Below are 26,545 nucleotides of genomic sequence, written 5' to 3'. Positions count from 1 at the left end.
ATCAAGAAAATACGTCGGACGGAGAAAAGGGGGGGTATCTAAAATCGTCGTAGCAGCGACTTCCTTCTCAAAAACAGCGCCAGCGCAACTCCCACAAAGAAGAAAATCAGGTTAATTCGGCTTCCAATTGTTACAATCAGTTTCGCGTCGTACGAGTGCCATGATGAGCTGCCCAGGTGGTCAAAGATGGGCGTCGATACTCGCCCGTTCAAGCTGTGCAGAGGACCAGGGAGGATCTTGAGGTCGGTTCGGTCGAATTCATACACGTGGATTACCGAGGCAAAATGGCAGCCAGTGCTGAACATGACGGTCGCGTACGGAAGCCCCAGCCATTCTTTGTTGTAAACGGTGAGGTTGCGGACAATGTCGCCAACAAAGGCATTGCCCTTGCTCGCCATCATGAACCCGATGGAGAAGCCTGTCGGGTGAGCCTCGGGGGCAACAAACGAGAAGCGTCTGAGAGGACCCAAGGCCCGCTTGCACTTGAGGTCCATATCCAGGATGACCCCTCCATAAGCGTACAGAAGCATATATCGAAGGGCGTCGATCCTCTCCACGGGATAATTGTAGTTGTCCCAGAGCTCCTTCAGCTCAGGGAACTTCTCGCTGACAAACTGGCTGGCTTTGTCGTCGGTCCAGATATGTGACTCCCAGCCAGGATGTATATCTAGGCAGCTCTGCACAGCCTCCCCCCAGCGGGCCTTCCATCGGCCTTCGTTGTCTCCCAATGCGATGTGGTGTAAGATGGGCGGCACCACGTCTTCATACGGCTCAGCACTGACTTGGTGTATACTATAGTTGGCAAAAGACACGTCGAAATTGTCGTGCGACTCGGATAGAATGAAATCGGATGCGTTGTCTTGCCAGAATATGCGGAGGGCGGCGAGTGTCCAACTTGTGTACAGGAGGTGGCGGCCGAACCACAGAGAAACGATTAATATCACCAGGGCTACCAGGAGGATTGGCCGAAATTTTCCTCCGGACTGGTTCCGGACATAAGATGACTTGTGCATTGTGAATGTTTTTTTTCTCCCGCCGTTTTGTATTATTCCCAAAAATCCCGCTTCTGGTGCTTGGGAACAATTGCACGCTTTCTATCGCGTGATGGCCAGAGTGTTTGACCAGTCGGGCGATAGTTCGCGAGTGCAACGGCGATTCGAGTGCGTGCTGAGAGGCACTATTATGACAAGCGCGTGTCGAATCCTTGAGAAAGACGATGGGTGCTGATGGATGACAGAATTCGGTGAAGGGGCGATTAAAATGAGGCGCACAACGTTGCACTATGAACGAAGCGAGGAAAAGATGGTAGGTTAGGTCGATGGCACGCAAGTGATGGAAATAGACGCCAAGATCTTGGAAGATCAGTGGCACTGAAGATATAATGAGTTCAAGTGTGAAGGAGCGCAGACATGTTGAAGTGGACTGAGGCAATCCGAAATGCAGAGGTCGGGCAGTTTTGGTCGACAAGGAGCAACAGGTCTGAGGGCAACGACAGGGACGATATGATGTCGAGGTCCAAGTCCAAGTGATGCTGCTTCTCCTTTCCGGTACAGGAAAGTGAGTACTACCAGTTGAGGAGCGCTTCAAAAACCCGGTTGCTGAGACAGACGGGCTGTATGAGGAGAAGGAAGAAGAGAAAGAAGAAAAGGGGAATGGAGACTGACGGCAGAACAAAGGAGAGTTGGTCGAGTGTCGCACAGATTATGAGGATGAGGCAGGAGCGCGGTGGGACAAAGAACGAGCCCCGGGCCACAACAGCGCAGGCAGAAGGCAGATGGGCGGACCGGGGGTGGCTAACGGGGGGGCTATGCGAGGGTGGTCCAGATTGTCACTGGGGTCAAGTCTGACGGGTCCACGCGGGCTGCAAAAAAGGCCGCACACCCCGCACCCAGAACCACACACACAGGTGTGCGGCCTTTTTTGCAACCCGCGTGCGGGTCAACTGGTTTGAGCGGTTTGGGTGGGCGAAACGGGGCAGGCGAGGTCGAACGTTAAGCCAATAGGGCTGTTACAGGTGGTGAAGGGGTTGCAGCCAGCGGCAGTGGAGCAATGACGGAGTTGAATGAGGCGCGGGCCAGTCCACGTCGTTCGACGGTTGATGAGCGCTCGAGTCGTGGATCAAGTGGGCGGGCTGCGTGGCCTTTGCTTGGATGGGCGGCAGCCTGTGCTGTTCAGTGTTGACAACTGAGCTTCTCAGGTACCCAGGCACGCGGGTTGCACAAAAGGCCGCACACCTGTGTGTGTGGTTATGGGTGCGGGGTGTGCGGCCTTTTTTGCAACCCGCGTGCCAGGTACCTCTCTCTCCGTTACACAGCAGGGCGAAGGAGATAACACGTCTGGACGAGGACCTGGGCCTAGGCCTTGGCGCCTTTGACCCCAGGGACTCACTCCCCAAGCTTCAAGGAGTCCAGTGCTCTCTCAGGTGCTTGCTGTTGATTGCGTCTGCACCTCCGTTGCCATACGAGTACTCCGTATAAACGGGGACAAATGACATCGACCGACGGCGTGTTGAAAGGGTCCGATCAACTCGGCTCAACCTTCTTGCTGCTATCACTCCAACATGTTCACAGCCAGCACAACCCAAGATTGGCAAGCCACATTGCCCGCCTCCATGGTCTTCCATGGTCTATACTCGGCAAAGTGTGCATCTAGTGTGGCTTTGAAACAAGCTTTCAGCATGTCATCCTGACATTTTGCATCTCGGTCGTAATCTTGTGTGCAGCAGTACCCCAGTCTCGCTGCCCAGATTGCCTTGGCTTCTAAGATCGGTTATTGTTGGTGACACTGTTCTTTTTTCCATGTTTTTTTCAACATATATCCGTGACAGCATTGCTTGCGCGAGCAGCCAGCTCACTCCGCACTCCCTGTCTTGTACCCTGTCTTGTCTGCGCGACGATGGAGTGACGGCCAACACCGCACCTGTCAGAAACAAGCCCCACTGCTGACATTCGGAGCTTATCATTGTGGTTAACGGGAGGGTCCCAGTCGCGGTCGTAACGAGTTGCGAGGTAATAAGCGTCTTCTGTTTCATAAAAAGGATGACTGCGTACGGCGTGCCTCCGTACTCCGCATACCTACCTAGCTTAGTAGGCGCAAAACTTACAATGGGAGACGTTGGATGACAACAGCTACCCGCGAAATACGCCCGAGGTGCCACGACTATGACGAGATGCCGAATAAGCGCTTGGCCGCCGAAGCTCTCGGGTCGCGAAACCATGTCACAATCTTCTTTGGCAGCGGGCGGGCAAATGCAGTCATGTTTGCCGACCACATGTTCGTCGTCAATCATACCGTAAGGTTGGGATGGCCCAGTCCAGGCCTTGTGCTGGTTAGTGGCTGTCAATTTTAAAAATCTCAACAGTTGGAAATTCTTCGCCTAGCCGGCAACGCGGCACACTGGGATCCAGCGGGCAATGTTCCAGCGCGGATTCCTGGAGCTGGGCTGAAGCCATGGCCAAGCCACTGCCCATGCCCCATGGTGCAATCTTGTTCTGTTCGGGAAGTGTCCGCGCGCACCATCTCAGCATCAAATCTCAGCATCACAGCCTCTCTCCTGGTCCAAAGTTGCTGGGACTAACGCGGATTGCTGGAGACCAGCGGCGGTGGCCCACGCCTGGGAGTTGCAACTCCGTGCGAGGCCACTGGGAGCAAGGCACCAAACTTGTTTCTAGGACGAATCTTGCGGGCTATTTACTCGGTAGAATCGTGTACTCGTAGTCTGCATGCGCTCTCAACAGGGACTATCTGCAACAGGTGGCTAACCAGTCCCGAGCCTCGTTTCCCGGGCGTACTAGGACGAAGCAATGCGTTGCCCGATTGATTGCCCTACAAGGCTCGCCAAGAAGGCCAAGTCTATCATCAGCATCAATGGAATGCTGGACCCGGTCTGCCGAGAGCCGCCGTCACAACTCACCAGGGACTGGTCTCCGTGTTGTGATGGGATTGGCACCGTGGCTGTTGAAACGCCATGCTCGGTAGTACACACACAGTGTGATGGATCTAGCCGTGCCGATCGCCGTAGCTGGTCGGAGTCTAGGGCTTCAAATCGGCCTGCCGAGGAGACACAGGCTGCTGTGCAATTGTGATGCAGTCAAAGTAAGTCAGACGAGAAAAAGAATTCAAAAACGAGGAGCCAAAGTCCTTGGAGCATGAGGCCGCCGCCAGGCCAGAAAAGGACTCATGCGAACCAGACTAGCTCCTGGGGCGCGAGTAGACGCGTCCGCGAATGACGCGGCGAGGCGGCCTGGTGAGAGTGACGTTCATTAGGGGGCGGTCTTGCCAATTTAGTGGGAAGGAGCATCGAGATGTCGCCGGGACGTCGTCTATCAGCAAACCTTGGAAGGCAGTACATTCTCAGCAAACCCTTGGAAGGCAGTCTCCCACGGCTCGTCCAGCAGCGTCGTCGTCACGGATTTTACGCACCAACCAGTACCGCCAATTGATGTCGGTGTGGGGGGAGTGCGATGGCGGTGATGTCGCGATGGCCATTCCTATGACTAAGCGGGTAAGGATGAGGTCTCTATGGCAGGTCGACAGGTATCAAAAATGTTGGAGGCGTGTCATGGCCATGAATCGGGCGTGAAGTTGTAGCTTGTTCCTGAAACAGATTTGGTTTTCTTCTTTCTCGCAATCGTCGGTAGCCCTCCGACCGAGATCCCTGCTCGCCATCTTCCCACGGCAGAAAGTGTTGTGGGAGAGGCGTGAGGAGCCGTCTCATTTTCCGACAGCTGTACCACATGTGCCGGTGGGCGTGCAGGAGACCCATGTCAAGCTGTAAAATAAATGAAACGAATTAGAGTGATTATTTCATCCGTCTCCGCACTCCGCAGTCTAAAGGAGACCAGTCGACAACAAGTACGGAGTCCATGCCCTGTCTTCCTCAGAGCTCTACAGAGTAGCCGGAAAGGGAAAAAAGGATTCCCTACGCGCACTTTGCGTACAGCGCTCCCCCTGAATTATTCTTCATGAGTGACCTGACAGGGTAGCTGTTAACAGGGGGTAGGGCATTATCTATGATGTATATATTTGAGGCGGTAACATGTTACGAAAACTTATACGGTTTTATTAACCCTTATAAAGAGATCTTAAGTTACTAAGAAATATCGTGAAAGTCTCAGGTACTTTTAAGGTTCCACTCTCCTTTTATATTTCATTGGTTGTAAGCCCCCTTACCAAATCACTCATAAGGAATAATTTCGGGGGGGGGGGGGGGGGGTCATGCGCGCCACACCACCAGCCGCGAAAAGTACCAACTTGTGGCGCAGCCTGAACAACACTCCCACCAGCATTTCCGGCCATGCGGTGATGTCAGCCTTTAGTGGCACCAAGTTTGCCTCGAGTCCTCGACAACCACTCTGATATTCAGCCAGCTTGAAACAACGATCCATCACAGCAGTGGCCTCCTCTCCATCATCTTGATAATCACGGAACGCTCTATGTGCATTCACGCACCATTCCGAAGTTCTTGAGCCTTTCATCAGATTGTCAGACCCCTACAATAACCCGATCTCTACCTCCCTAGTCGTCAGCATTCATGGTGCGCAAGCTCACCAACGTAGTGCAGCCCGTATCAAGGGCGTGCCACTGGCTTGTAGCCACCCGCGTCCGTCGTCGGTGGTTTCTCCGGATCGCCTTGATTGTGTGTCTATTCCCTCTCTTGTTGCAATGGTTTTTGGCCTACATCGTAGGGGGCGACGCTCGTTTGCTGCCTCCCGAGCTCTTAAAGGCAAAGAACCTGCTTATCGTCACGGCCCACCCCGACGATGAGTGTTTATTCTTCTCGCCAAGCATACTGGGTGTTTTGGACAGGAACAAGAGCATCAAAGGCGGCTTGGTCGTCATGTCTACAGGTACGGTGATGAATCTTGTACTGGGGTTTTCTTGAGCATCATCCTCCCGCTCAACTACACACGTCACCTTCCCTTTGACCATATGCACCATCCGACTTGGCCGTTCAATGCCATGTCAGTTGCTGATACATGTCTTTATAGGCAACAACTATGGGCTTGGCGAGACCAGAAGGAAGGAACTTTTGGGTTCTTGCGAAGCACTTGGCATCGACACATCTCGGTGCGTTGCTCTTGACCATCCTGATTTGCAGGATAATCCCAAGGTCTGGTGGGAAGAGGCCAAAATCAAGCCCATACTGAAGGAGTACATTGAGAAGTGGGACATTGATGCCGTAAGTGATGCTTCCAAGGGGACCAGAGCGGCCATACAGCCAACTGACAATGCTCGAAAACAGATCATCACTTTTGATGAAGGTGGTGTGTCGGGCCACATTAACCACCGAGCCGTCAGCTCTGCGGTCAAGTAAGTGCTTTGCCATCAGGAACTTGCCGAGATGCCGCAGCTAACTCTCGACACCCCAAGTCAATACGTGGCGGAGAATGAAAAGGCACCAGCATCGTACATGGTTGTCTCGGTGGCGCTCCCACGGAAGTACACCTTCCTGTTGGATCTGCCGCTGACTGCACTCTCGTTCCTGTGGAGAATTCTCGCGGCCGTCTTCTTCCCGTCGAGCTCAGCGGAGCCCAAGTACAGCTCGCGCGCGCTGATATCAAACACGTGGCATCGTTACAGGATGACCAGACAGGCTTTCGCGAGCCACGGCAGCCAGTATACGTGGGATAGGCACTTGTACATGATTATCAGTCGCTATGTCTGGTTCAATGATCTGAGGAAAATAGTCGGGACGGGAACCGCGGCTTGATGAAGATGCATTTCCGCAGTGTTACGGAGCGTTGCATACCAAGACAATTAATGAATAATTTGTTTGATACATGTTGCGGCTAGTAAACCTTGGGTGTTTTATTCTCACAAGCCGATCTGGCTGGTATATGACTCAGATACCAGATCCCGCATGTATCCTCTCCCATGCTTCTTGAGCAGCTCCTCAACATGGTTTCTCGGAAGTGCCCTGGCCTCGAATCCGTTGAATCCCTTGATTGTCTCGGCTTCCGTCATGGAATTCAGAAGCGCCTCCTCGGTGGCCTCGGCGGCCGCAACAAATACCGAGTCAATGAGCATGGATTTCATCGTCTCCACAGTATCCGTCTCCAACAACGGCGGCAAACTGCCACTCACTCAGTCCCATGACGACGGCGATTCCGGGGTATTTGCGGTGGAAAGGGCCATGAAGAACTCGCCGCTAAAGTTCCGCCCGACACCGTGGCCGGAAACCTGCGAGAGGCCCATGCCGGCGCGCTGGGCTATGCGTCTAAGCTGGTGTGGGAGAAGGGGCACATTCGTGCTACAGCCATGTCAGTAGTCCTTTTCTCCCGTCATGGTGGCCATGGGACTTGCATGATCACGACGATACAGCCTTGACAGAACCGTCATCATGTACTCTGCTACAAAGCACAGCACAGTAACTCACTTCCCTCGGCAGCCTTGCCACTCTCGGTAACCCTCGGCGCCGACATGGCCATCTTTCTGGCAGTTATTCTGCACAATGACGCCAACAGTGTACTCAATGTCCCCGTCGCCTTTCAAGACGCGCGAGCTGGTTCCCGTGCCGGCCTTGAAGCCATGGCTCCGCATGGCAGTCCCGCCGCCGTGGTTCCCTTCGAGAACAGCCTCCTGGATTTCGGCACTCTTGATAGCCGCTAGGACGTGTTCTTCCTCAACGGCACTTTTGAATATGTTGTTGAGCAGGCCGTCGAAGGTCTCACCGACGGTAGGAAATCCCAAGTACTGCACCTGGTCGAGCAGGTCCGCGATGCCGTCTTCCCGGAGACCGCCAGAGGGTGTCGTAGACTTTGCCCACGCTGACGGTATTCGTGAATGCAATCGGCTGTAGTTTGTCAAATTTTCTGACGGGATCACGGCTAGGGGAAATGCGAAAACCATACGCAACGCCCGGGAGAATCCCCATTCGCGGATTTGGTGCACCTCCGTCCATTCACCAATGCCATCCATGTCATGCACCGCCGCCGTGTCCTTGATGCCTCGGGGGAAGATGATCGTCACACCTGTGCGCAAGTCCTCGAGGACCTGTGGGGAGGCGCCCAGGGCTATGACCCCAGTCGCGGATCCGGGATGAAGTTTTTTGAGCCACCATCTTGGAGAATATATTGTCAAAAAATTTCTGTAGACTTGTGCTTTTGTCTCGTTGAGATTTGGTTGTGTTCATTGAATGGGTTGGCGAAGCCATCGGCCTGCGGGGTAGAAGCGATTTACACGGCATGACGCCAATTTCATGGGTACAGGTTCCGTCGTAAGCATTAATTACAGGAATCGCGAGGCGGTATAACAGGAGAGCATCAGTGCCACTCGAGATTGAAGCCGCTGTCTTCGCTAGCAGTTCTCTATGGAGATTTGTCCTGGGAGAAACCTTCGTCTCAGTTCTCGCACTGCCACGATGCTTGCTTAAGGCAGATACCTTCCCGGGGTTGTTGAATTTGGCCGTTTATGGACGGCCCAACGCAATTAAAATCTTCTCCCACGCACGTTTCCGCAATTTTCAAAAGTCCCCCTTTTTTGTCGGAGTGTCGGTCGACACTCGCAATTGGCTGGTCGATCGTGTACTTCACGGAACCCTGTCCCGGCCACGCAAAGCCAACGCAACAGCCCACGCTGACCGTATGGATGAGGACAATGCCACCCCACTGTATGGGAGTGCATGTGATGGCCTGTAAGCGTTTTGACCTCGGGAAGATTCCGAGGTGATTGGAAGATTGGGCCAATATGTGAAGATTTGCTGATGTCTTGGCACATGGCGCAGGAGGTGGCTTAGAAATTGGCATCACTAATAGTGTTTACAACCAGGCAGAAGTATCTCAAGCCTGGTTGGTACAACAATATGACTTTCATGTACATGTTCTTGGGTTTAACCACGTCATGTATTGTCAATAGCAGACTGTATTCGCCTGTCCATAGGTATATGCTTGTATACTAATAACTTATCTCAATTTTTTATAGGTAGTGAAAGTAGAAAACGTCCTCTATTAGGTCTTCGCTCTTCTCTACTTTATTTCCTTTTTTTCTTTATATTTCACAAAGCTGGTGTAGCCAAGAATTGTTGACATTATCTATTTGTAGCACGAATTGATATTGCGGACGCTCACAGGCATGATGAATGGTCAGCCCATCAATCTGCAACTCAGGTAAGATGACAGCTCTGTACCAATTCTCACTCCCTGTTTCAGCCGTATTGTACTCTTTATACTTTTATAAGGCCTTGGTGCTTCCTTGTCTCATGCGAATAACTCTAGGAGAGTTGTACAATGTTCCTGCCGGTGCTTGAAGACGAAGCCAAGAAAAGGCACGTCAGATATCTAGCGGAACTCATACTCAAGTAAATCCGAATATAAGCTCTTGGATTCTAATGGCAATTGCACGATATGCGTAATCTCTCCCGTCAATTATTACGCTATCTATGGTGCTAATGTTAGCGCCGCTTCGAGTATCTTTTCTCGGACTCTTGGGCACCAACTTGGAGATGCTGGGCTCTACCCTCTGGGCCTTTCTACCAAAGATGAGACTTGCAAGGAGAGCGTCATTGCCGCACAGTTACCACGGTAGCACCTTGAGGCAATAACCCTACTATCAAGACTAGGCTATGACGGCGAAGTAACTAGAGATAAGCAGGGCGGTTGTTGAATGAGTTCCTATTGATGGATGTCTGAATTATGCCTTGGTATTTCTTCTGGTGCGTTTCCGAGTTGTTGTGCCTCTTGCTGTATATCCGATCTCGAGTCATCCTCACACGATATGTACTTGGTCCTTGTTTAAGCCAGTTAACACGTCTCTGTCGATTTCAGATTTAAGCTGTTCCATGTGCGAACCAAGTTCAATACACCTAGTCGTTTTTCCTTGGCTCTTGTCGAGGGCGCAGCGAAGTGAGGATTTCCTCTCGTGTCAGCCAGGCTATCCACCACACACTTCCAGGCCCAAAAAATATGCCCAGAAAGAGGCCGAGACCGACGATTTTAGCCCAACTCGTTTCTATTAATCCGGCCGTCTTCAGGTCTCGGAACTGGTAGGCCAGCCACGTCAGGGCCGAGCCAAAAACACAGATGTAGTCGAATTGGAGAACTGTGCCCAACGCGGCTCCAGGGTCTGCTGCGGATTGCAAAAAGTACCTGGGCACGTAAACCTCGCTCCATGAGTAATGTGAACTCATGAGCACATACCAATAGGTACCTACATTGACCATGCCCAGGCAAACCGCCGTCAGTCTTGTAGCTTTCAGCCCATTATGCAACTTGACGCGCTTGGACAACCTCCTGGGCATCATCGGGAGCAGTTTACGCAAAGTCCACAGCGTGCCAGAGAAGCCCAGGAACAGAATGACACCCCATAGCCCGAACAACTGCCAGACCCAGTTCCACCAATGTCGTGCAGAGAAATCCGGGCCTAGGAAGGACTCAAAGTGAGGAACATAGAACGACAAGGCCACAGCAGGCAGTACAGCAAGAGCCGACGAGTCGCGGAGCTCCTCGAGTCCGTTGCTGGACACCAAGCCGGACAAGGTGGTTGATGCATGTAGAAAGTAAAAGTACACGGGCAGAAGCAGTCCCGCTGTGGCAAGCTGCGCCAAAAGACTCCCAAATACGGTCCTGCAGCAGGAATGGTCAGCATTCGGCGCCAGGAATAGATGGCAAAATAGCATACCAAAGCAGCAATTGGGACCCGTGAGCGCGGCGACACGACTCCAGAAGCAAGGCCGCGTAAATGGAACCAAATTGCGCTACAAAGTCCAATGTGTGCCAGTAGTAAGGCGAGTCTGGGTGGAACTGAAGCAGGCCAAAGGACGCGGCAATCTCCCCGACAATCTGGTCTAACCAGTCGATGCCTGTGAAGCGGTCGAGTAACGGGACGGTGACGCCATTGGACTGGTAACGCGACGCTTCGCGCATGCGTCTGATTACCGGCCCAATGGTTGAGACGCCCAGGAGGGATGGGACAATGGGGAGCGACCACAGGAGAATTGGCACGGCTTCGAGGCGACGGTTGCTATTTGGAGGCGAAATGGCGACTAGTTTGGGCGCCATTGTGCCGCTGAGTCGACTGAGGTTGTCTGAAGATATCGCGGCGTAGATGAGGCAGCCAAGTGTAGTCGTCGTGCCCAGTCAGGGGCGATTGATGGACGGCGCTTGGACGACAGAATCCCTCACGACGCCGAGAGCACCACGCGACTGCTTTCAGACTTACTATTGGAGCTATTAGCCGGCAAGAACTTTGGTCGCCTCGCCATTTCTAATTCAATAAAAAACCATTGTGGGCTCGAGCAGATTTTTATTTGGACGGAGACATGTGTTATATAGGGTAGCTCATTGGACCATGCAGCATGTCCAAAGGATCAAGCGTACGCCGCTGTGATCACGGCAGAGCAAAGATAGATGCAGCCGCAATCACACGAGAGAGCTCAAATGTCGAACTTGTCCACGTTCCCAAGTGATTGTTTCACCGTTTCTTTTCTACGACTTTGCTCCGCCGTTTGCTGTTCGAGCATGCACACAGCCACTCAATCGTCCTAGTCAGGTGACGTCACGCCTAACCTTGGCGTGGAGCTGCAAGCCCGCGTTCCAACATCTAAAACATTGCGCATCTTTCCGGGTCAGACCTAGGCCCAGCTCGGGTGAAGTTACATTGTGTACCTTGTGTACTGCCGCAGAATGTCCTGGAAGGATAAGCTTAAGGGCCTCAAGGCCGACTTTGAGGGCATGATCCATCCCGGAGATCGGGCTCAGGATCAGCAACCGCCTCCACCACCGATGGCTTCCAGGCCGCCGCCAGGTCCCAGTCCGAGCTTCCACACTTATTGGGTTCCGAGATTCTACCCAGATACGCCTGTCCATGTGGAATGGGACGCAAAACTGGGCAACGGGCCTGACGGTTGGGGAAACCAGGAGCTGGAACACTACACCGCTGCTCCCGAGAATTCCTTCCAGTACGATCGTCTCACCCCTCTCGCCTCATGGAGCTGGACACTTGTGAATGATAAAGACTAACGTTGGACGTTTAGCACCCCAAACGGGCAGCTGGTCATTCGGGCTCTGGCAAACAATTCCTCACCCAACCCCGAGCAGAAATATACCTCGGCCCGCCTGGTGAGCAGGCACACCCTCGAGCGGGACCAAGGTGTCCTCACTGCCGTCATTACGTCCCCTTGTGCAGAGGGCATTTGGCCTGCATTTTGGCTCCTGCCCCAAGAGCCGTTCAGCTGGCCCGTAGATGGAGAAATCGACATTGCAGAGACATGGAACGGCGACCACGAAAACAGGACGTGTCTCCATTGGGGACAGCACCACGAGCCTGACAAGCATCGTGTTTTGGGGACAAAGATCCCCGATATGCATGCTCGACCTGTCCGGTATGACTTTGCGTGGCAGCAGCCCGGTGGCCAGCCCGGACAGGGGAGGATGATTTGGTACATTGACGGCAGGCCTGTCATGAAGGCGCCCATACCGGAAGGGACGCGGCCGATGAGGGAAATGACCATCTTGTTGAATGTTGCCATGGGAGGGAATGTGTGTGCCGGGAAGACACCGGCCGACGGCTACTATGACATGGTTGTTTACACCATGTACTTGGCTAGTGAGCTGGAACATGGTGGCTGGGAACGCTTCGAGTCGGACTGGGCAAGTACGCCGTTTGGAAATACCTACTAGCTTTGACTGCTCCGTTCTTGCGCAAGCACATGGGAATATAGGCCATGCTAGGGTGTCTTCGCCTATCAGGAAGTATACACTAATATACTATAATATGTTGTAACATAAGAGCACACAAAACCGCTTCGTTCAGGACATTTACAGGAGAGCTCCTTCGTCTCATGAATACTCTGCCGCTTCGCCTCGCTCTGCCACGTCCGCCATAGACGCCCACGCCACGCCCGAAGCGAGCGGTGTTGGCGACGGCCCCCGTATAACAGAATATATTTACTTACCGTGAAATATATACATATGTACTTAACTTAATAATATATAAGGTACTTTAAATTATTACTCTTTTCAAGGTATAATTCTTAAAAAAAAAGTATTAAATTATATAAAAAAAATTAACTTTACTTATGTATAATATATATTACACCTAGCACAGAAATATAAAATACTACGCCACCCCTTGCACGTTAGAGCTGTGGGTGCAAGGGGTACGATCATCCGAAGGCTGGGAGTCCTTGGGCCAAGCAACTATTAAGCCATTACATTTAGCTAGCTATCTAGTTATGCAGAGCCGTGGTCTGACCTATATGGATTCCGTGTAAGGACCTGTCGTCTTCTATGCCGCTCATCCCTCATCTTCATCTTCATACCCTCTGGTGGAGACTCGTAAAACAGGTGACCACGATCAAAGGGCGCATCCAGCATCAAGCCCTGGAGCGTTTTTACGCGAGAGACAGCTACGTAGCTTAAACCAGTCTGAAAGTCCCGACAGGAGAGATCTGTCACGATGACATCTTCAGTGATGCTCTGCGACTTGTGAACCGTAATGGCGTAGCATACGATCAGGGGAAACTGCGTGCGAGTGCAGAGAGTGCTTCCGATGAGGAAGTCCCTGTCTACTGGGAGAATCGGGACAATCTTTCTGCCATCAGCGGTGGTCAGGAACACAGGTCCACTGTACTTGTCAAACTCCATCATGATAACACAGGGAGGGTCTTGGACTGGGTCAGCCCCCGGTGCCCAGCCGATATCGTAAACGGTACCGCGAGCGCCGTTGCAGAGACCAACTGGCTGCCAAAGGTTAGATGTCAGCATCAGACGGGCGCCAATGCATATAGGGATCTGCTTCGCAAGGTTGCCCGCCTTGTCATCAGGCGCCGCAGCCGCGCCAAGGCCGACATTCTTAGCCTTGACCTGAATGACTGGCCGGCCGAGGCGGTCGAGGTGGTAGTGGTTATATTCGTTCACCCTATCTTTCGTGGCGTATACTCGCAAGGCGTTGGCGAACCTGGCGACCTCCAGATCATCTAGCTTCGCCTGTACTCGACCGGAAAGGAGTTTCCAGGACTCGACTGACAGTTGGAGGAGCCGCAATTCCTCGAGAGCTGTGCGAAACGCCTTCTGATCGTCGCCCCGTTGCCGTTGGACAACCTTCAAGAAGACTGATTTATCGAAGCGTCTATATGCGTTCCTGCCTTTGATCTCCACTCCCTGCACCTCTTTATCGTAATAGAGCGGCTTCTGTAGCACGGGTGGAAGCTGGAAGAAGTCGCCAACCAGAAGGATGTTAAGACTACCAAAGAACTCCTCATTCCTACTCGGGAACGCCTCGCGCAGGCGGTCATCGATCCAAGAAAGCTGTCGCAGTCCCAGCATGCTCTTCTCATCGATGATCGGGTAGTTGATGTCCTTCAGCTTCTTCTGGAGCTGGGCCATGTCAGTGGGCGAGAGGGGCTTGAAGTCCTTGTTGATTGGAAGGTGTAACAGGGAGTGCAAAGTAGTGCCCGATACCTGATTTCCCGCGACGCCAGTGGGCGCGGCACGCCAAACAGGTGTCCCTCTCCCGGCAGCAGCGGCTTGGAGGTGCGCGGAGAGCAAATTAATGAGGTATGACTTCCCGGTACCACCTCCACCATCCACATGGAGCAGCAACTGAGAGGGTTCCTGATTCAGGAAGTGGTCCATCACGGTATCGTATACTAAGCGCTGATCCCGGTTTAGGGAATCTCGAGCTTCCAAGGGCTGATGATCCACATCAAGGTCAAGGCGGTTTGCCGCCTTGCGTTGCTTCCAGTAGTCGCCCTTGAGAATACCGTCATCAGTATACCGTCCAACGTGAGGGGTCCAATCATAATTGATGTCGATGTCTCGGCGGCCGAGCATGTCGATATCCTCTTCCTCCAGCGGGCGGTCGGGAAGCATGCGGGCGAGTTCATGCCAGTCTTCATCCACAATGGGCTCTTCATGGACCTCAAGCTCAAATTCGTCGTCCTCAGCCCTCAATTCATTTGTATCTGGCTCCCCATAATGATCGTCCGCATGGGTGTCACGGTGCTGCTCTCTGCAAAACCTGTACGCAGCCGCGAAGGAATCGAACCGCTGCCCGCCCACGGTGAGCAACTCCTCTGGAGAGCGATGCGGATGAGCCATCATCAATTTAACACGGCAGAAGTCACCAAACTGGGGAGATGCCTCCACGGACCTGTATCGAGGAAAGTAAGACAGGACTCTCTTCTTCGCGTTGGCAGCGAGTCTCCTCCACGTCTTGAGATTATACGATTGCAGGTACTCGAGGTAAGTTGCATCCTCGTGCTGGTCATTTCTCTCGAGATACCTCCTGTAGCTGCCGACGGTCTCGTTGACATCTTCATCCACGCGATACGAACGTGCATGTTGCTCCAAAGGACGGCAGTCGACAGAGACCACCATCCGCGTGCCTTCCTGCAGAGGAATGTTAAGGAGAAGATGGGAAATCTCCTGCGCCGAGTAATCTCTCTCGGCAATCAGCTTATTCATCAGGCGAGAGGAGAAGGATAATAGCGGCTGAAGGTGTGCCGTGTGCGGCAAAACCTGGTCTGCAAGCTTACAGTAAGGCTCAGTCTTCTTCTCAGATTTGCTGCAATACTTGGCAGCGTACGTAATAACCGCCTGTAGGCTGGTGCAAGGAGATATGTCGATATTGGCTAGCCAGCCTAGTATAATGGCGGGATTGAAGTGATTCATGAGGTTGTCATTCCGCGCCGCCTCGAAGACATAGTACGACTTGCCTTCCTTCCTGATCACTGCGGCCAGCTCCCGCAAGGCACGAGGAAAGTCAAAACGACACTCCCGCTCTGGATTGGCCGCATTGGCCGCCTCGATATCTGCAGCAGCGCCTTCCATATCCCTCGCCAGATCAACGGTTCTCTTCCTTACGCGTAAGCAGTATGTGGTATTGCATCTGTGGCGCTGGCAGCGGTTGACGATTTGTGAGAGACGCAGGAATGTCAGTTCTGTACTCAGTGGATCTACGCTCAGGGGGTTACCCTCACCCTGGGGCATAGTCCTAGTCGGCTCAGGATTAATGGCAGTGATGTGGAATCCCCACGTGCGTGCAAAAACATCACGAGCGGCTTCATCCACCATGTCGACTCTTGGGCAATTCTCCATCCAGTACAGGCCATGGTTGTGCGGACTGCCACGCCCTTGCCATTCATACCGATCCCAGTAATCCGTAATGTTGAACTTCTTGCTTAACACGATATCTCGAAAGAAACAGTATCGGCGGTAGAAATGGAAAGCAGCAATGTGAGGATTCTGACGCAAAAGTTGGCGCGAGAGACCCATCCTCTCGGACTCGGACGCAGCCAGCCATTCATCATATCGGGGCATGTGCTGGTAGAGACTCCGCCAGTGTAAATCTGCCGGGCTGAATGTGATGAATGCACCAGGACATCCAAGGTTGTAGGCATAGGCCTCGAGGTCCTGCCTCTTCCTGTTCCAGAAGGGGCGCGTGCCGCGAATAGGTACCGCATGTCTTGTGATTGAGTTGATTAGCACCTGCGCCTCAGGGTCCTCGCTGTGCTCCAGTGCCTGAACAAGCTGCTCCCGTGTGAGCGGTTCATGACTACCATCGTGTTGCTTCACGAAGAATTTGGACCGTGCACGGGCCTGTGACCGCATCAGAGTATTGAAGGCGACGAAGCGGAAGGTCGGGTGGCGTGCAAAACGCCCGTCATGCCAGCGCATCGCGTGCTCGATGTAGTCCTTGTAGTCGATTGACCGTAGCCGAGGCTCAACAAAGTCGGCTCTCCCGTCAGGAAAGAGGCAGGGAAAAGCTAAGGAGAGTAGGGCATGAGAGCGATTGAACTCATTAATGGGTGTGCGCCGTATATTCGGAAGCTGCAGCTCGTGCTGCACCTGCTCCTGGAAGCTTGTGGAAAGCCTTGGTTCAGCTTCTGGTTCTCCGGCAAGAATAGACCGCAGAGCATCGAGCTCCGTGTCCTTGGCCAAAAGGTCCGGCACCGCAGCCTCGTCCTCCAGGTCCGGTTCTGCCTCCTCATCTTCCTCGGGTCCAACTTCGGCAGCCTCCACCTGGCTCTGGGGGATGTCGTCCAGGACATTGCCATCTTGAGGCAATTGACTCAGCCGCTCTTCGTCGATGACGATGCATCGATAGCCAGGATGATGGCGCCGGAGGTAGTTAAGCCATATGGCAACTGGCTGGCGGCGTACACGGAACTGGCGGGTGAATTGCCGGCTAAGGTTTGCATGGGACGACGTATTGGAAGGACGGAGTAATACAGTGTTCAACTCCCGCGGCAAAAGCGGGAGTTGGTTGTACACCAAGCCAACCTCGCGGAGAAAGTGAACAACATGTCCCCGATATTTGTACTGCTGGCCCCGCACAAGCATAATATTCACGTGGACGTGAACACGGCCTATTAAAGACTCTTCAGTAGGTGTAAGCTGAGGCAATTGAGTCGGTACGGAGCCAAAATCCAACTGGTTGTCCACAGAGAAGAAGTACGGCTCTTCAGGGCCGCGTTTATCATCCTTTCGACAGCAACGCGCACAAATGCCATCAGAATCGATCTTCATCTGGAACCAACGCTCTTGACATCGACCACAAAATTGCATTTGGTCATTGTCCAGCTTTGTCCAGAACTCACGGAGGATTGCTTTATCACGACAGGTCAAGGCGCAAGCGTCCAGGTCCCCATTCCACACCGGATCTTGTGCGTGAAATACGGCCGATTCTTCAGGTGGAATCATCACTGGACTCCGGTACCGTCGTGGCGGCCCCGACGATCGAGTTTGCCTTTGAGATTTTTTTGGCCGCCCTCCTGTACCAGGGGCAGGACCACGGCGAGCACGGCGACGAGGCCCTGACTTTCTGGAAGGCTGCCGCGAGCAATAGCGAAGAGGGCTTTCGTCCAAGGCATTGCTATTATCGTTCCCGTCTTCGTCCCCTAGATCGGAATCAGACTCTACCCCTAGGTGTTCGAGGTACTTCCGTGGTCGAGCAGGTGAAAGCAGCAAGTTGAAATAGTCCTCGACGTCAACATCAGATTCAGAGAACTGTCCCCTGTCATCCGCTTCCTTGGTCATTCCATCCCCATCTGGGAGCTCATTTGCCTGTAGTCGATCTTGACTCCCAGCTACGTTCCGTGGTTAGCTTGAACAAACTGCCGGGACCACAGCACAAGGATACCTTCTCCAGGACCATCAGAACCTTCAAAGACGCCGAGTTGAGAGATTGTGGGAGTTAGTGACACAGCCTCCCCTGCACGGCGTCGTGAACGATGGTCGCGCCGAATAGTGGCCTGCTTGGCCCTGGCGCCGGCCTTGGAGGCATCATCTTGCGAGTCCTTCCCGCCCTTGTGGAACCTAACAGCCAGGTAAGAGTAGTCCACACCAGTCGTGCTGCTTCGGACAGTAGATGGATCAGAATGTGAGGCGACAGGATCGGTCGAGGGCGGCACAGGCGGTGAGGGAGCTAGAGCCCGGAAGAGCCGCGAGCTCGCTTGGGTTGGTGGGATCGGCGTCCCCAGCACTATCTGCGGCTGGCTGCCTGGCTCTCCGAACAAACTCCTAGCTGTATGTTGTTGCCGTAGCTTCTCTGGCGATGTAGGTTGGGTTCCAGATCTCTGGTTAGGAGGCGATAGGCCAGCGTCTCTGTCGGTTCTTTTCGGGGCAGATCTCTCAGCTGAGGTAGGACGGACAGCCAGCTTTCTCAATGCAAGGACGGCACCTTTGGACCTGGCACGCTTGATCAGGTTAGGGAGGCATATATAGTATATCAATGGTGTCAGTTACCTCGGAATTGCGGTGGTCCCGGCATTCCAGACAGGTTGTAGTTGGATTGGCAGATTTCCTCCTGCTAACGAAATTACTTGGTGATTTTGTTCGGTCGCAAGACGGGCAATGGACTGCCAATTCAGATCTAGGACTAATATTACCCCTAGAATCATAATCCATACCCAACCATGCGGTACATCTGTTTCAATAATGGAAGAAAGGCTGCTGGCCAAGCAAACGAACAGATCGCTGGGCAAATTTAGCGATTGTAAACGATTGTAAACGATTGTAAACGATTGTAAACAGAGAAGTAAACAAAGAAGCACCGACAGACGGTGGCTGTCCTTTACCCACTTTTCTAGAGCCACCAACCAATCCAGCCTTCTTTCGCGATTTCCCATACAAAATTTGGACCAATAGAAACTTATTTGTCAAGCCTGCACCAAACCCTCATTATTCGGAAAACTTATGGATTAATGTAGAGTCAGCCTTCGGCTGAATTAAACTGATTGCGCCAGGGTTAGACACGACGGCCAAATCAGTGGTTAGATTCAAGGATAGCTTGCCTACCATGGTCTGTCTAGGGCCCCCTGTATGCAGCGGTTGAGTTGGTCTCACCATGAACACCCTGTAATATGGGACGAACCTATTTGCTCATATTAATTACGGCCTGGTTTGAACACCACCTGCTAGACAAGTAGGGGTGACCTGCTCAAAGGAGCTTGTCGGTCATCAAATTGTATCGAAGATACTCAGTAATCTGGGATAGGCACTCCCAATTCCACCCGGTATGAAACGTATGCGATATGGCCGCAAGTCAACGACTCCGCTACGAGTACTCCGGGCCCGGTGCGGCATTTCAAATGAGTATATCCACGCAGCGTTTCAGGCAAAGAAAATGCACATCTCTACTTGTGCCATGAAGCCGCGCCAAGTCCCGAGCTTCTGTAACAGCGGCCACGGTTATCTCAATGGCGATGGACCGACGGACCTGGCAGCGCGGGGAGATTTTGGCAGAAGCAAGTATTAAAGGTCGGATTGGCCATGCGAAGACGGTTCGCTTTTTCGTCCGAACTTGCCAGTAAACAATTATCTCTACATAGCGATTGGGACTCGGTAGTGGCCCCAAAATGAAGTGCTCGTTGACTACCGTCGCCGCTTTCGGCCCCTAGGTTGGCCTCGCCCTTATTGGCAACGACTGGTCTTTCCCCGGCAGACCGGGGGCGGTTTAAAAGACATTACTTTCCCATTCAACTTGGCCGGAGCCTCTCATGACTCCGGATAGTATTTCTCCTAGCAGTTCAACTTTCACAATATCCAAGATGTTGGTTACTGCGGCATCCAGAACCGACCCGACATTAACACGGGAAAAGCGTCGTACACGCTGTTTTCTCGTCCTTCCAGGCAGGCACTACTGCCAGTGATGACAACCGCCACGATGGTGCTGATAGCGGTCCCGGTATGAGCTGCGCGGTCGAGGTTATCGGCGATTACAGCCACACCTACCTCTTGGTTATTGACAATAACCATGGTACCACAGGCAAGCCATACGAGTATAGCGAGTGCGTGGGCCGAGTCAGATTTTCTTCTAAATAATTGCCTGGTAGCTATAGCATTAACGTTAGGTTTTAAGGATTTATAAATATTAAGATTAGGGGGGAGGCAAGAATGCATATTTTAATTCCACGTATTCTAGCAACGCATTAAAGCTTATTAAAGGGTTTATTTATATAAAGCAATTCAGTCTTATTAATAATCTATACCACTAGCCACCTATACCATGTGTAATAACGCTTTAAGCCTTAACAGTAACCGGTATAGGTTACGGTTCTAAATTAGGTAACTTATAATCCGGGTCTACAATTATAAAGGCCTCTTTTACATCTATTAGAGGGGGCTAAATAAGAGTCATATTAATAAGTTATTTAACCGACTCGGCCTAGCTGCCCGTGAAGACCACCTGGCGATCCCAGCCGGCCGTTACCACTGCTCCATTAGGGCTAAGATTAAGGCAAGTGCCGTACACTAGCTGGCTATACCAACGGTTGGGGAGACCAAGTAAATCGGCGGCGGCGTTATGGCCAGACGAAGGACCCGGCACAAGGGCGTGTCGGTAACTTATCATGGCCGTGTGGCCGTCCTCGTCGGTGACGGCGTAAGTAGCATCTCTAGTAGCAAAGACATCCTCTGCTTACGCGACGCGAAGGTTCTTATTGACCACGACGCGTCCTAGTGCGTCTTTGTCTCCCGGAATTTGTTCTGTCAAGTCGGTTGCCACCATACCACCAGTCCAGACCATAGTACTGGCCTTGATGATCTCGCCCGTCGATGTTACGACACCGCCAGCATCCACAGACACCACAGCAACACCGAGTTTTGATTCCACGCCATATTCGTCCTTTGCTTTCTGAATCTTGGGTCGTGGGCTCGGGCCTAGGCCTGGTTCAATATTTGGGTTTCGTTCCACGACCATCACTTTGGTTTCCGCGTCCTGCCCCAATATGGAACGAAGTCGAGCGGGAAGTTCTGCTGCCAACTCGATGCCAGTGAAACCGCCACCGCAGACAATCACAGTGTTGCAAACAGGGCAATCTGGAACCCGTGGTAGACTGTGAAGGTGTTCGTCCAGTTCTATTGCCGAGTGTAGACGGTCAACATTGAAGGTGTGTTCCTTTAACCCGTCAACGTTTGGATCTCGCAGCCAAAATGAGCCGGTCGCATCCTACTACGGCTGCTTCTCCTCCAGTGTTTACTACCCCAACCTGTCTCATCTTGGTGTCGATGGTCTTTGCGACACCCTGAACAAATTTCACCCCGGTCGCTGTGAAGAGATCCCCAAGAGGCGTCTGCATGGTGGCTGGATTCGCTTCGTAAAATCGGCGCCGAACCGCAAGTGTTGGCTCGGGTGCGATCACGACGGTTTCAATGTCTTCGTCTTTGCCATTCTGGGATATCAGTCGCCAGGCAGCCAGGGCACTATACATGCCAGCGAAGCCGGTGCCTATGATGAGAATTCTTTGTGACATGATTATGAAAGAATGTTAACGGGGAGGATGGCTAGTCTTTTGTGGAAGAGCTATCTCGAACGAGGGCGCATGGATTTCTCTGCGTAGGCTTGTTAATTTGCTTGACTTGGACTTGGCCTCAGTTTATATACATGTTGGATCCCAGCACTCAACTTGACTTTACGAGACTTCCGAAACAGCCGAAGGGCAACGTCCCTGTACATGTTTTCTAGTTGATGGATATCCATTCGCCCGGTGGTGGCCATTTCTGCCGTTTTGCCAACCTCGTGGTAGAGAATTTGGTCAACAAACAACACACACCAACTGGGTGATGTCCACGACGTGGATTCCCGCCGCAAAGGCTCACTTCTAACGACCTACCTAGGTAGGTAGTGTCAATTCCAAGCTGAACTCTGAAGTATGTCTTGACGTTATGGTGGCGGTGCAATAGCTGGTTTCCCGTTTCAGCCGCTCATACTAGAGTTGCGAACGACACAAGCGGAAAGCCACCAGGTTGCACCAACTCCATAAAATCCCATCAAATGATTAAACGGATTCCCGCTCCGCTGACTGAATACCCGGATACCCGCTTTCGACCTGCCGCACCACACTTGGCCCTCCAGGCCTCCTCCGTCTTTGCCAACAGAGAGACCTTTGCGAGAAATTGGCACGCCATGTTCCGGCTACCGGCCAAGCTATCAGCACCAATTAGCAAGCATGACATCCAGTGGGCAGCAGCAGCCCGAAGCCAAGACGGCGACCGCAAAGGCTGGAGCTTCGCGGGCTTCGATAGCCTGCCTCGCATGCCGGACACGACATATTCGTTGCGATGCCACAAAGCCCGTTTGCAAGCGGTGCGAAGAAGATGGCAAGGAATGCAATTACACAAAGTCACGACGGGGAGGCCTCGACAGAGCGGCCTTGGCTGCCAGGAGAAAACGGTTGGCAAAACAGTCGTCGACAGGCCCGCAGCATGACCCAGGCAGAGTCGTAGCAGACCTGCAGCAACCTCTTCCTCTAGGTTCAGGCTCATCGATGCCTGTCTTTTCAGAATGTTTCCCTGAAGCTATTGGGCCCTTCTTTGATGCCTCTTTTCAGGGTTCTGGACGCGCAAACCTGGTTGATGCTTCGAAGTTGTCAGACCTCGAAACCGACCCCTTCATAGACTTGTACTACAAGTGCTTTCACACCTTTCATCCCTTGGTCCTCCCACGGCATCGCCTACAAGTCTATTCAAGGGATACTGCCAAGTCGGAAAGAATCAAGCCTGTGATTTCGGGGATTCGCTATATCGGATCGCTTTATGCTCGTTCAGATCAAAGCGGACGACTAGCAGCAAAGGCAGCCAGCGACATTGCCGACGCAAAAGCTGCTTCATCACCATGCCCCTTTCTGTGCCAGGCCCAGCTGCTCTACTCCATCGTTTTATTCTGGTCCAGTGACCGACCTCAGTCTCAAGTATACCTTGATGATGCCATAGATGCCGCGACTCTATTGGGAATGCCTCGTCAGGAATTCGCTGACGCGCACAGCGACGGAGATGCTGTTTTAGCAGAGAGTTGGAGGAGGACCTGGTGGCAGCTATATATTGCGGATTCACACTATGCAGCTATCAGACGCGACACAGAATTTCGTACCAGAGACATTCCAGCCACGGTGGACTTGCCATGTGAGGAACAAGAGTACAAATCGGGAGTATGTGGCCTTGGATCGGTGGCACATGGCTGTCTACAAGAGTCTAATACTAACCCTTCATAGGCAATACCAACCCCAGATTCACTCGCCGATTTTGATTCGAGAGAGTTTGCTTCAGACAACCATGTCTACTCATCGTTCGCATATCTCATTGGCGCAGCCAGAGGTGTCGCTCAAATACTGGCGGCAACACCACCGGACAAGAGAACCTCGCCTCCAATTGACCTTGTTGAGGCCGTGGATGCCGTGGTAGATGGATGGCTGCTGCTACTGCCAGAGTGCAAGAGGCCTCTGATGTCCAAAACCGGCGAGATGGACGAGTTGCTCTTCTATGCCCACATGAGTATCCATGCGTATGTATCCCATGGCCCAATCCTTCCCTCCGCGCCTAACTTGCATGTGGACTTGGCTAACACTTCTCCCTCTCGTCAAAGTTACATGGTGGGTCTTCATCGCCCTTACTCGAACCTGTTATTCGATCCGCTGGAGAAAATCTCGACTTGTTTCGTCTCCCCGCCAGAGTCCCATTCAGTCAGTGACACGACGGCCATTCACACAATGAGATGCCTGGCGTCTATTGAAGCCCAGGTAAGGATCATGACGCTCCCCAAACGCCCGTTTTGTCATAGCCCATTCACGCTGTGCATGGTGACCACAGGGACGATTCCGTTCCTGTCGGCCTGCAAATTCCTCTTCACCGGCGCCAAGCTATCGATTGCCCGCGAGCAAATCCGGCTGACCATCGGCTGTCTTAAATCCCTGGGCGATGTTTGGCCTCAAGGAGCCAGAACCGTCAAGGAAATACAAGCCATTGCCCGTGAGGTGCTTAGTTTGGGGGCGTCTGGCGCACCACGAAGCGCCATCTTGCCAAACAATGCGTCTTTCGGCGTCAGTAGCTCTCAACGCGGTCCCCTTTCGCAGAGCGGCAGTCGAAACAGTTCCATCGACGACTTGTTGTTTCCAGACACGGTTGATAGTCTTTCGTCGTGCTGGGACATGCAGAATCAACAGATAGATATGAACTTGTGGTTTTCAAGCTACTGATGGCTTCGGGAATAAAAAAGGCATTGTACATGTCCGCATGAGTAATGTATGGCTTTACTACCTCTTCTCTGATTTCATCACTATATGCTAAAAACTAGACCTTGCGCCACAGCTTATATGTAAATAGGGTGTGCTTAGAATTGGGTTTGTGGCATGTGTGCCGAGTACTTGAGCCATCTATTTGCCCAGATCAACGTCGACATGTCCACCACTTTCCCCAAACCACCTCCTGGAATACCTTCGAAGGGAAGCCCAAGAGAGGCTCCAGGCTGGCTACCCAGCTCGCAATTCTCAAGCACAAAGAGCCCGAAATCAAACACATTGGCCCTTTTCTACAACGAAATATACATTTATCCATATCCGTTGTGCACCCTCCCTTGGTGTGAGCACTCATGAGAGACCGCGACACATTGACCATTCGAGATATGTAAAGCGCTTCCAATTCTCCATCTCTGAACTCACCCCAGGTGTTGTCGACTTGGCCGTAAACATTAAGCCGGGTCTTGTGGTCAACGAGAGCAGACCAGCCGCCAGATACGCGACTCACCACAGACAAGCCACCTTGTTGCCTGCTTTGGCAAAGAGTACGAGACCTGGGGTGCCCAGCGATTCATAAAGCTAGTTTTGTCGCCGCCTAGAAAGGAAACCTAAATAATGAGTGTCATAGGGCTGTTGCCCGCGTTGGTGAAAGTAAACGTGTTGGGTCCCTGATCACCTACCCAGATGTAGGCGTCGTCGGACTGAGACTGAGACTGGGCGCTCAGTCCTTGGGCGGCCATGCCAATACTTGACATGTAGTAACAGTCTTCTTTGGTGAGACCATATGCCAGCTTGCCGCTACAATCTAGGGTGGGTTTTTCAAAAGCCATCTCGCTACTTCCCGTTGTTAACAGGTAATTTTTCAAGAAGGCGCGACTTGGTGGCTAGACGAAACACTTACGAGCGAATTGCGGCCGAGTTGACGGCGGATGAGAACGCCATGTTGGCGACAAGAAAAGCGACGGGTAGCATTGGACAGGGTGGAAAACGGGCCGGCTTGCTAAAGAAAATGATATGAATAAGACTCAAATCAGCAGGCGCAAATAGAAAGCAAAGCGAAGCTGCCAGGCTTCAGTGAGAAAATCACCATTCACCATGCCCGAGTGTGACAGAAGGGTTGGGACTCATGGCTCCAACAACGGCCATTACTGCTTCTTATGTTGCCAGGGGTGAGTGTTCCATGATAATATATTACTGTGTCCTTTAACCCTTACTCTAACTCCAACTCTAATCTCATCTTGCGAGAGCTATGATTCAAGTCCAATTCTACGTCAGTGTTCCAAATCTTGGTACTATCCTTTGTCTGTGACTTTTCGGGAGTCTTATCGCCCCCAGAGACTAACCAATAACCAGGAGGAACTTGCTTTTCTCTGTAAGTATTACATGACACCTCCAGTGCCAGCATTGGCGGGATTTCTATAAGCATTTTCATTTATAGGATCGTACATGCACTTTTACTGACAACGATGCGGTTCTAAACACCAGACTCCAGATGTCGCGATAGAAGCGCGCGGTAAAAAGACACACACCATTAACGTCCATTTCCGCTCGAAGAACTAAACTTGTAGCGGGGTGGCTTGAGCTAAGCTAAGCAGCCCTAGTCTGTCACTGAAGCTGCCTAAGCTTGATCCTGGATCTGGAAGCTAAATTTAGCGTCAAGGTGGTCTGGTACCATGAGCACTGGCTTCAGTGGCAGCCAGTCTATATACAATATCCTCGTGCTACTATAGATTTTTAGGCCAGTGTATGAATTCCTAGTACAAACTCAAGGTTTGCCTCCAATATACCAGCCTACAACTCAGACCCAAGGAGAGACTACGACTATAACACAGAGCAGCCGCCCCAAACTTTAAAACAAGCAACCCTATTTGTTATGAATACAACTCCTTCTCCTGCCGTCCGGGAAAATAAAATGATTACGATTTAACTCAAGTGAGAATGGTAACATGAGTAACAAAAAGAAAATTTTCCGCCTCAAGCTTATGGCGCTGAGCGAGGTTGCGCTGGACGAGCATAGCGTCTGAATCGCTGTTTTTATTTTAACTAAGGAAACTTTATTTAATTAAGTAAAATCTAATAAATTTATCCATACAT

At 52.2% G+C, this 26,545-nt stretch overlaps 8 protein-coding genes across 8 annotated transcripts; 3 read left to right on the top strand and 5 right to left on the bottom strand.

Annotated features, from left to right (window-relative positions):
• Window positions 1-38: 38 nt before the first annotated feature.
• Window positions 39-1,013, bottom strand: J3458_017733 (uncharacterized protein; the record flags this gene model as incomplete). Its single annotated transcript, XM_007814415.1, has 1 exon — window positions 39-1,013. One exon carries the CDS (start codon window positions 1,011-1,013, stop codon window positions 39-41), a length of 975 nt encoding a protein of 324 aa, XP_007812606.1.
• Window positions 1,014-5,533: 4,520 nt separating this feature from the next.
• Window positions 5,534-6,712, top strand: J3458_017732 (uncharacterized protein; the record flags this gene model as incomplete). The annotated part of the gene is made up of 4 exons (XM_066121117.1): window positions 5,534-5,849; window positions 5,991-6,181; window positions 6,245-6,312; window positions 6,373-6,712. The coding sequence occupies 4 exons, from the start codon at window positions 5,534-5,536 to the stop codon at window positions 6,710-6,712; spliced, it is 915 nt and encodes a 304-aa protein (XP_065973874.1).
• A 374-nt stretch (window positions 6,713-7,086) lies between these two features.
• Window positions 7,087-8,769, bottom strand: J3458_017731 (uncharacterized protein; the record flags this gene model as incomplete). Its single annotated transcript, XM_066121116.1, has 2 exons — window positions 7,379-8,769; window positions 7,087-7,219 (listed from the first exon to the last, which is right to left on the bottom strand). The coding sequence occupies exons 1-2, from the start codon at window positions 7,918-7,920 to the stop codon at window positions 7,087-7,089; spliced, it is 675 nt and encodes a 224-aa protein (XP_065973873.1). The 5' UTR covers window positions 7,921-8,769.
• Window positions 8,770-9,802: 1,033 nt separating this feature from the next.
• J3458_017730 (uncharacterized protein) lies at window positions 9,803-10,997 on the bottom strand (the record flags this gene model as incomplete). Its single annotated transcript, XM_007814412.2, has 2 exons — window positions 9,803-10,562; window positions 10,618-10,997. 2 exons carry the CDS (start codon window positions 10,995-10,997, stop codon window positions 9,803-9,805), a joined length of 1,140 nt encoding a protein of 379 aa, XP_007812603.2.
• A 624-nt stretch (window positions 10,998-11,621) lies between these two features.
• On the top strand, window positions 11,622-12,617 carry J3458_017729 (uncharacterized protein; the record flags this gene model as incomplete). The annotated part of the gene is made up of 2 exons (XM_007814411.2): window positions 11,622-11,896; window positions 11,972-12,617. 2 exons carry the CDS (start codon window positions 11,622-11,624, stop codon window positions 12,615-12,617), a joined length of 921 nt encoding a protein of 306 aa, XP_007812602.1.
• An 8,242-nt stretch (window positions 12,618-20,859) lies between these two features.
• Window positions 20,860-21,694, bottom strand: J3458_017728 (uncharacterized protein; the record flags this gene model as incomplete). The annotated part of the gene is made up of 2 exons (XM_007814407.2): window positions 20,860-21,339; window positions 21,395-21,694. The coding sequence occupies 2 exons, from the start codon at window positions 21,692-21,694 to the stop codon at window positions 20,860-20,862; spliced, it is 780 nt and encodes a 259-aa protein (XP_007812598.2).
• Window positions 21,695-22,390: 696 nt separating this feature from the next.
• On the top strand, window positions 22,391-24,942 carry J3458_017727 (uncharacterized protein; the record flags this gene model as incomplete). The annotated part of the gene is made up of 4 exons (XM_066121115.1): window positions 22,391-23,368; window positions 23,432-23,721; window positions 23,803-24,458; window positions 24,525-24,942. 3 exons carry the CDS (start codon window positions 22,391-22,393, stop codon window positions 24,410-24,412), a joined length of 1,878 nt encoding a protein of 625 aa, XP_065973872.1. The 3' UTR covers window positions 24,413-24,458; window positions 24,525-24,942.
• Window positions 24,943-25,059: 117 nt separating this feature from the next.
• Window positions 25,060-25,393, bottom strand: J3458_017726 (uncharacterized protein; the record flags this gene model as incomplete). The annotated part of the gene is made up of 2 exons (XM_007814409.1): window positions 25,060-25,285; window positions 25,353-25,393. 2 exons carry the CDS (start codon window positions 25,391-25,393, stop codon window positions 25,060-25,062), a joined length of 267 nt encoding a protein of 88 aa, XP_007812600.1.
• Between the last annotated feature and the right edge of the window lie 1,152 nt (window positions 25,394-26,545).

Source organism: Metarhizium acridum, assembly GCF_019434415.1.
Source record: "Metarhizium acridum strain ARSEF 324 chromosome Unknown scaffold_443, whole genome shotgun sequence".
NCBI classification, from domain to species: Eukaryota; Fungi; Ascomycota; class Sordariomycetes; order Hypocreales; family Clavicipitaceae; genus Metarhizium; species Metarhizium acridum.
Note: the sequence above shows the minus strand (reverse complement) of the source record. Positions and strands in the feature narration are given on the sequence as shown.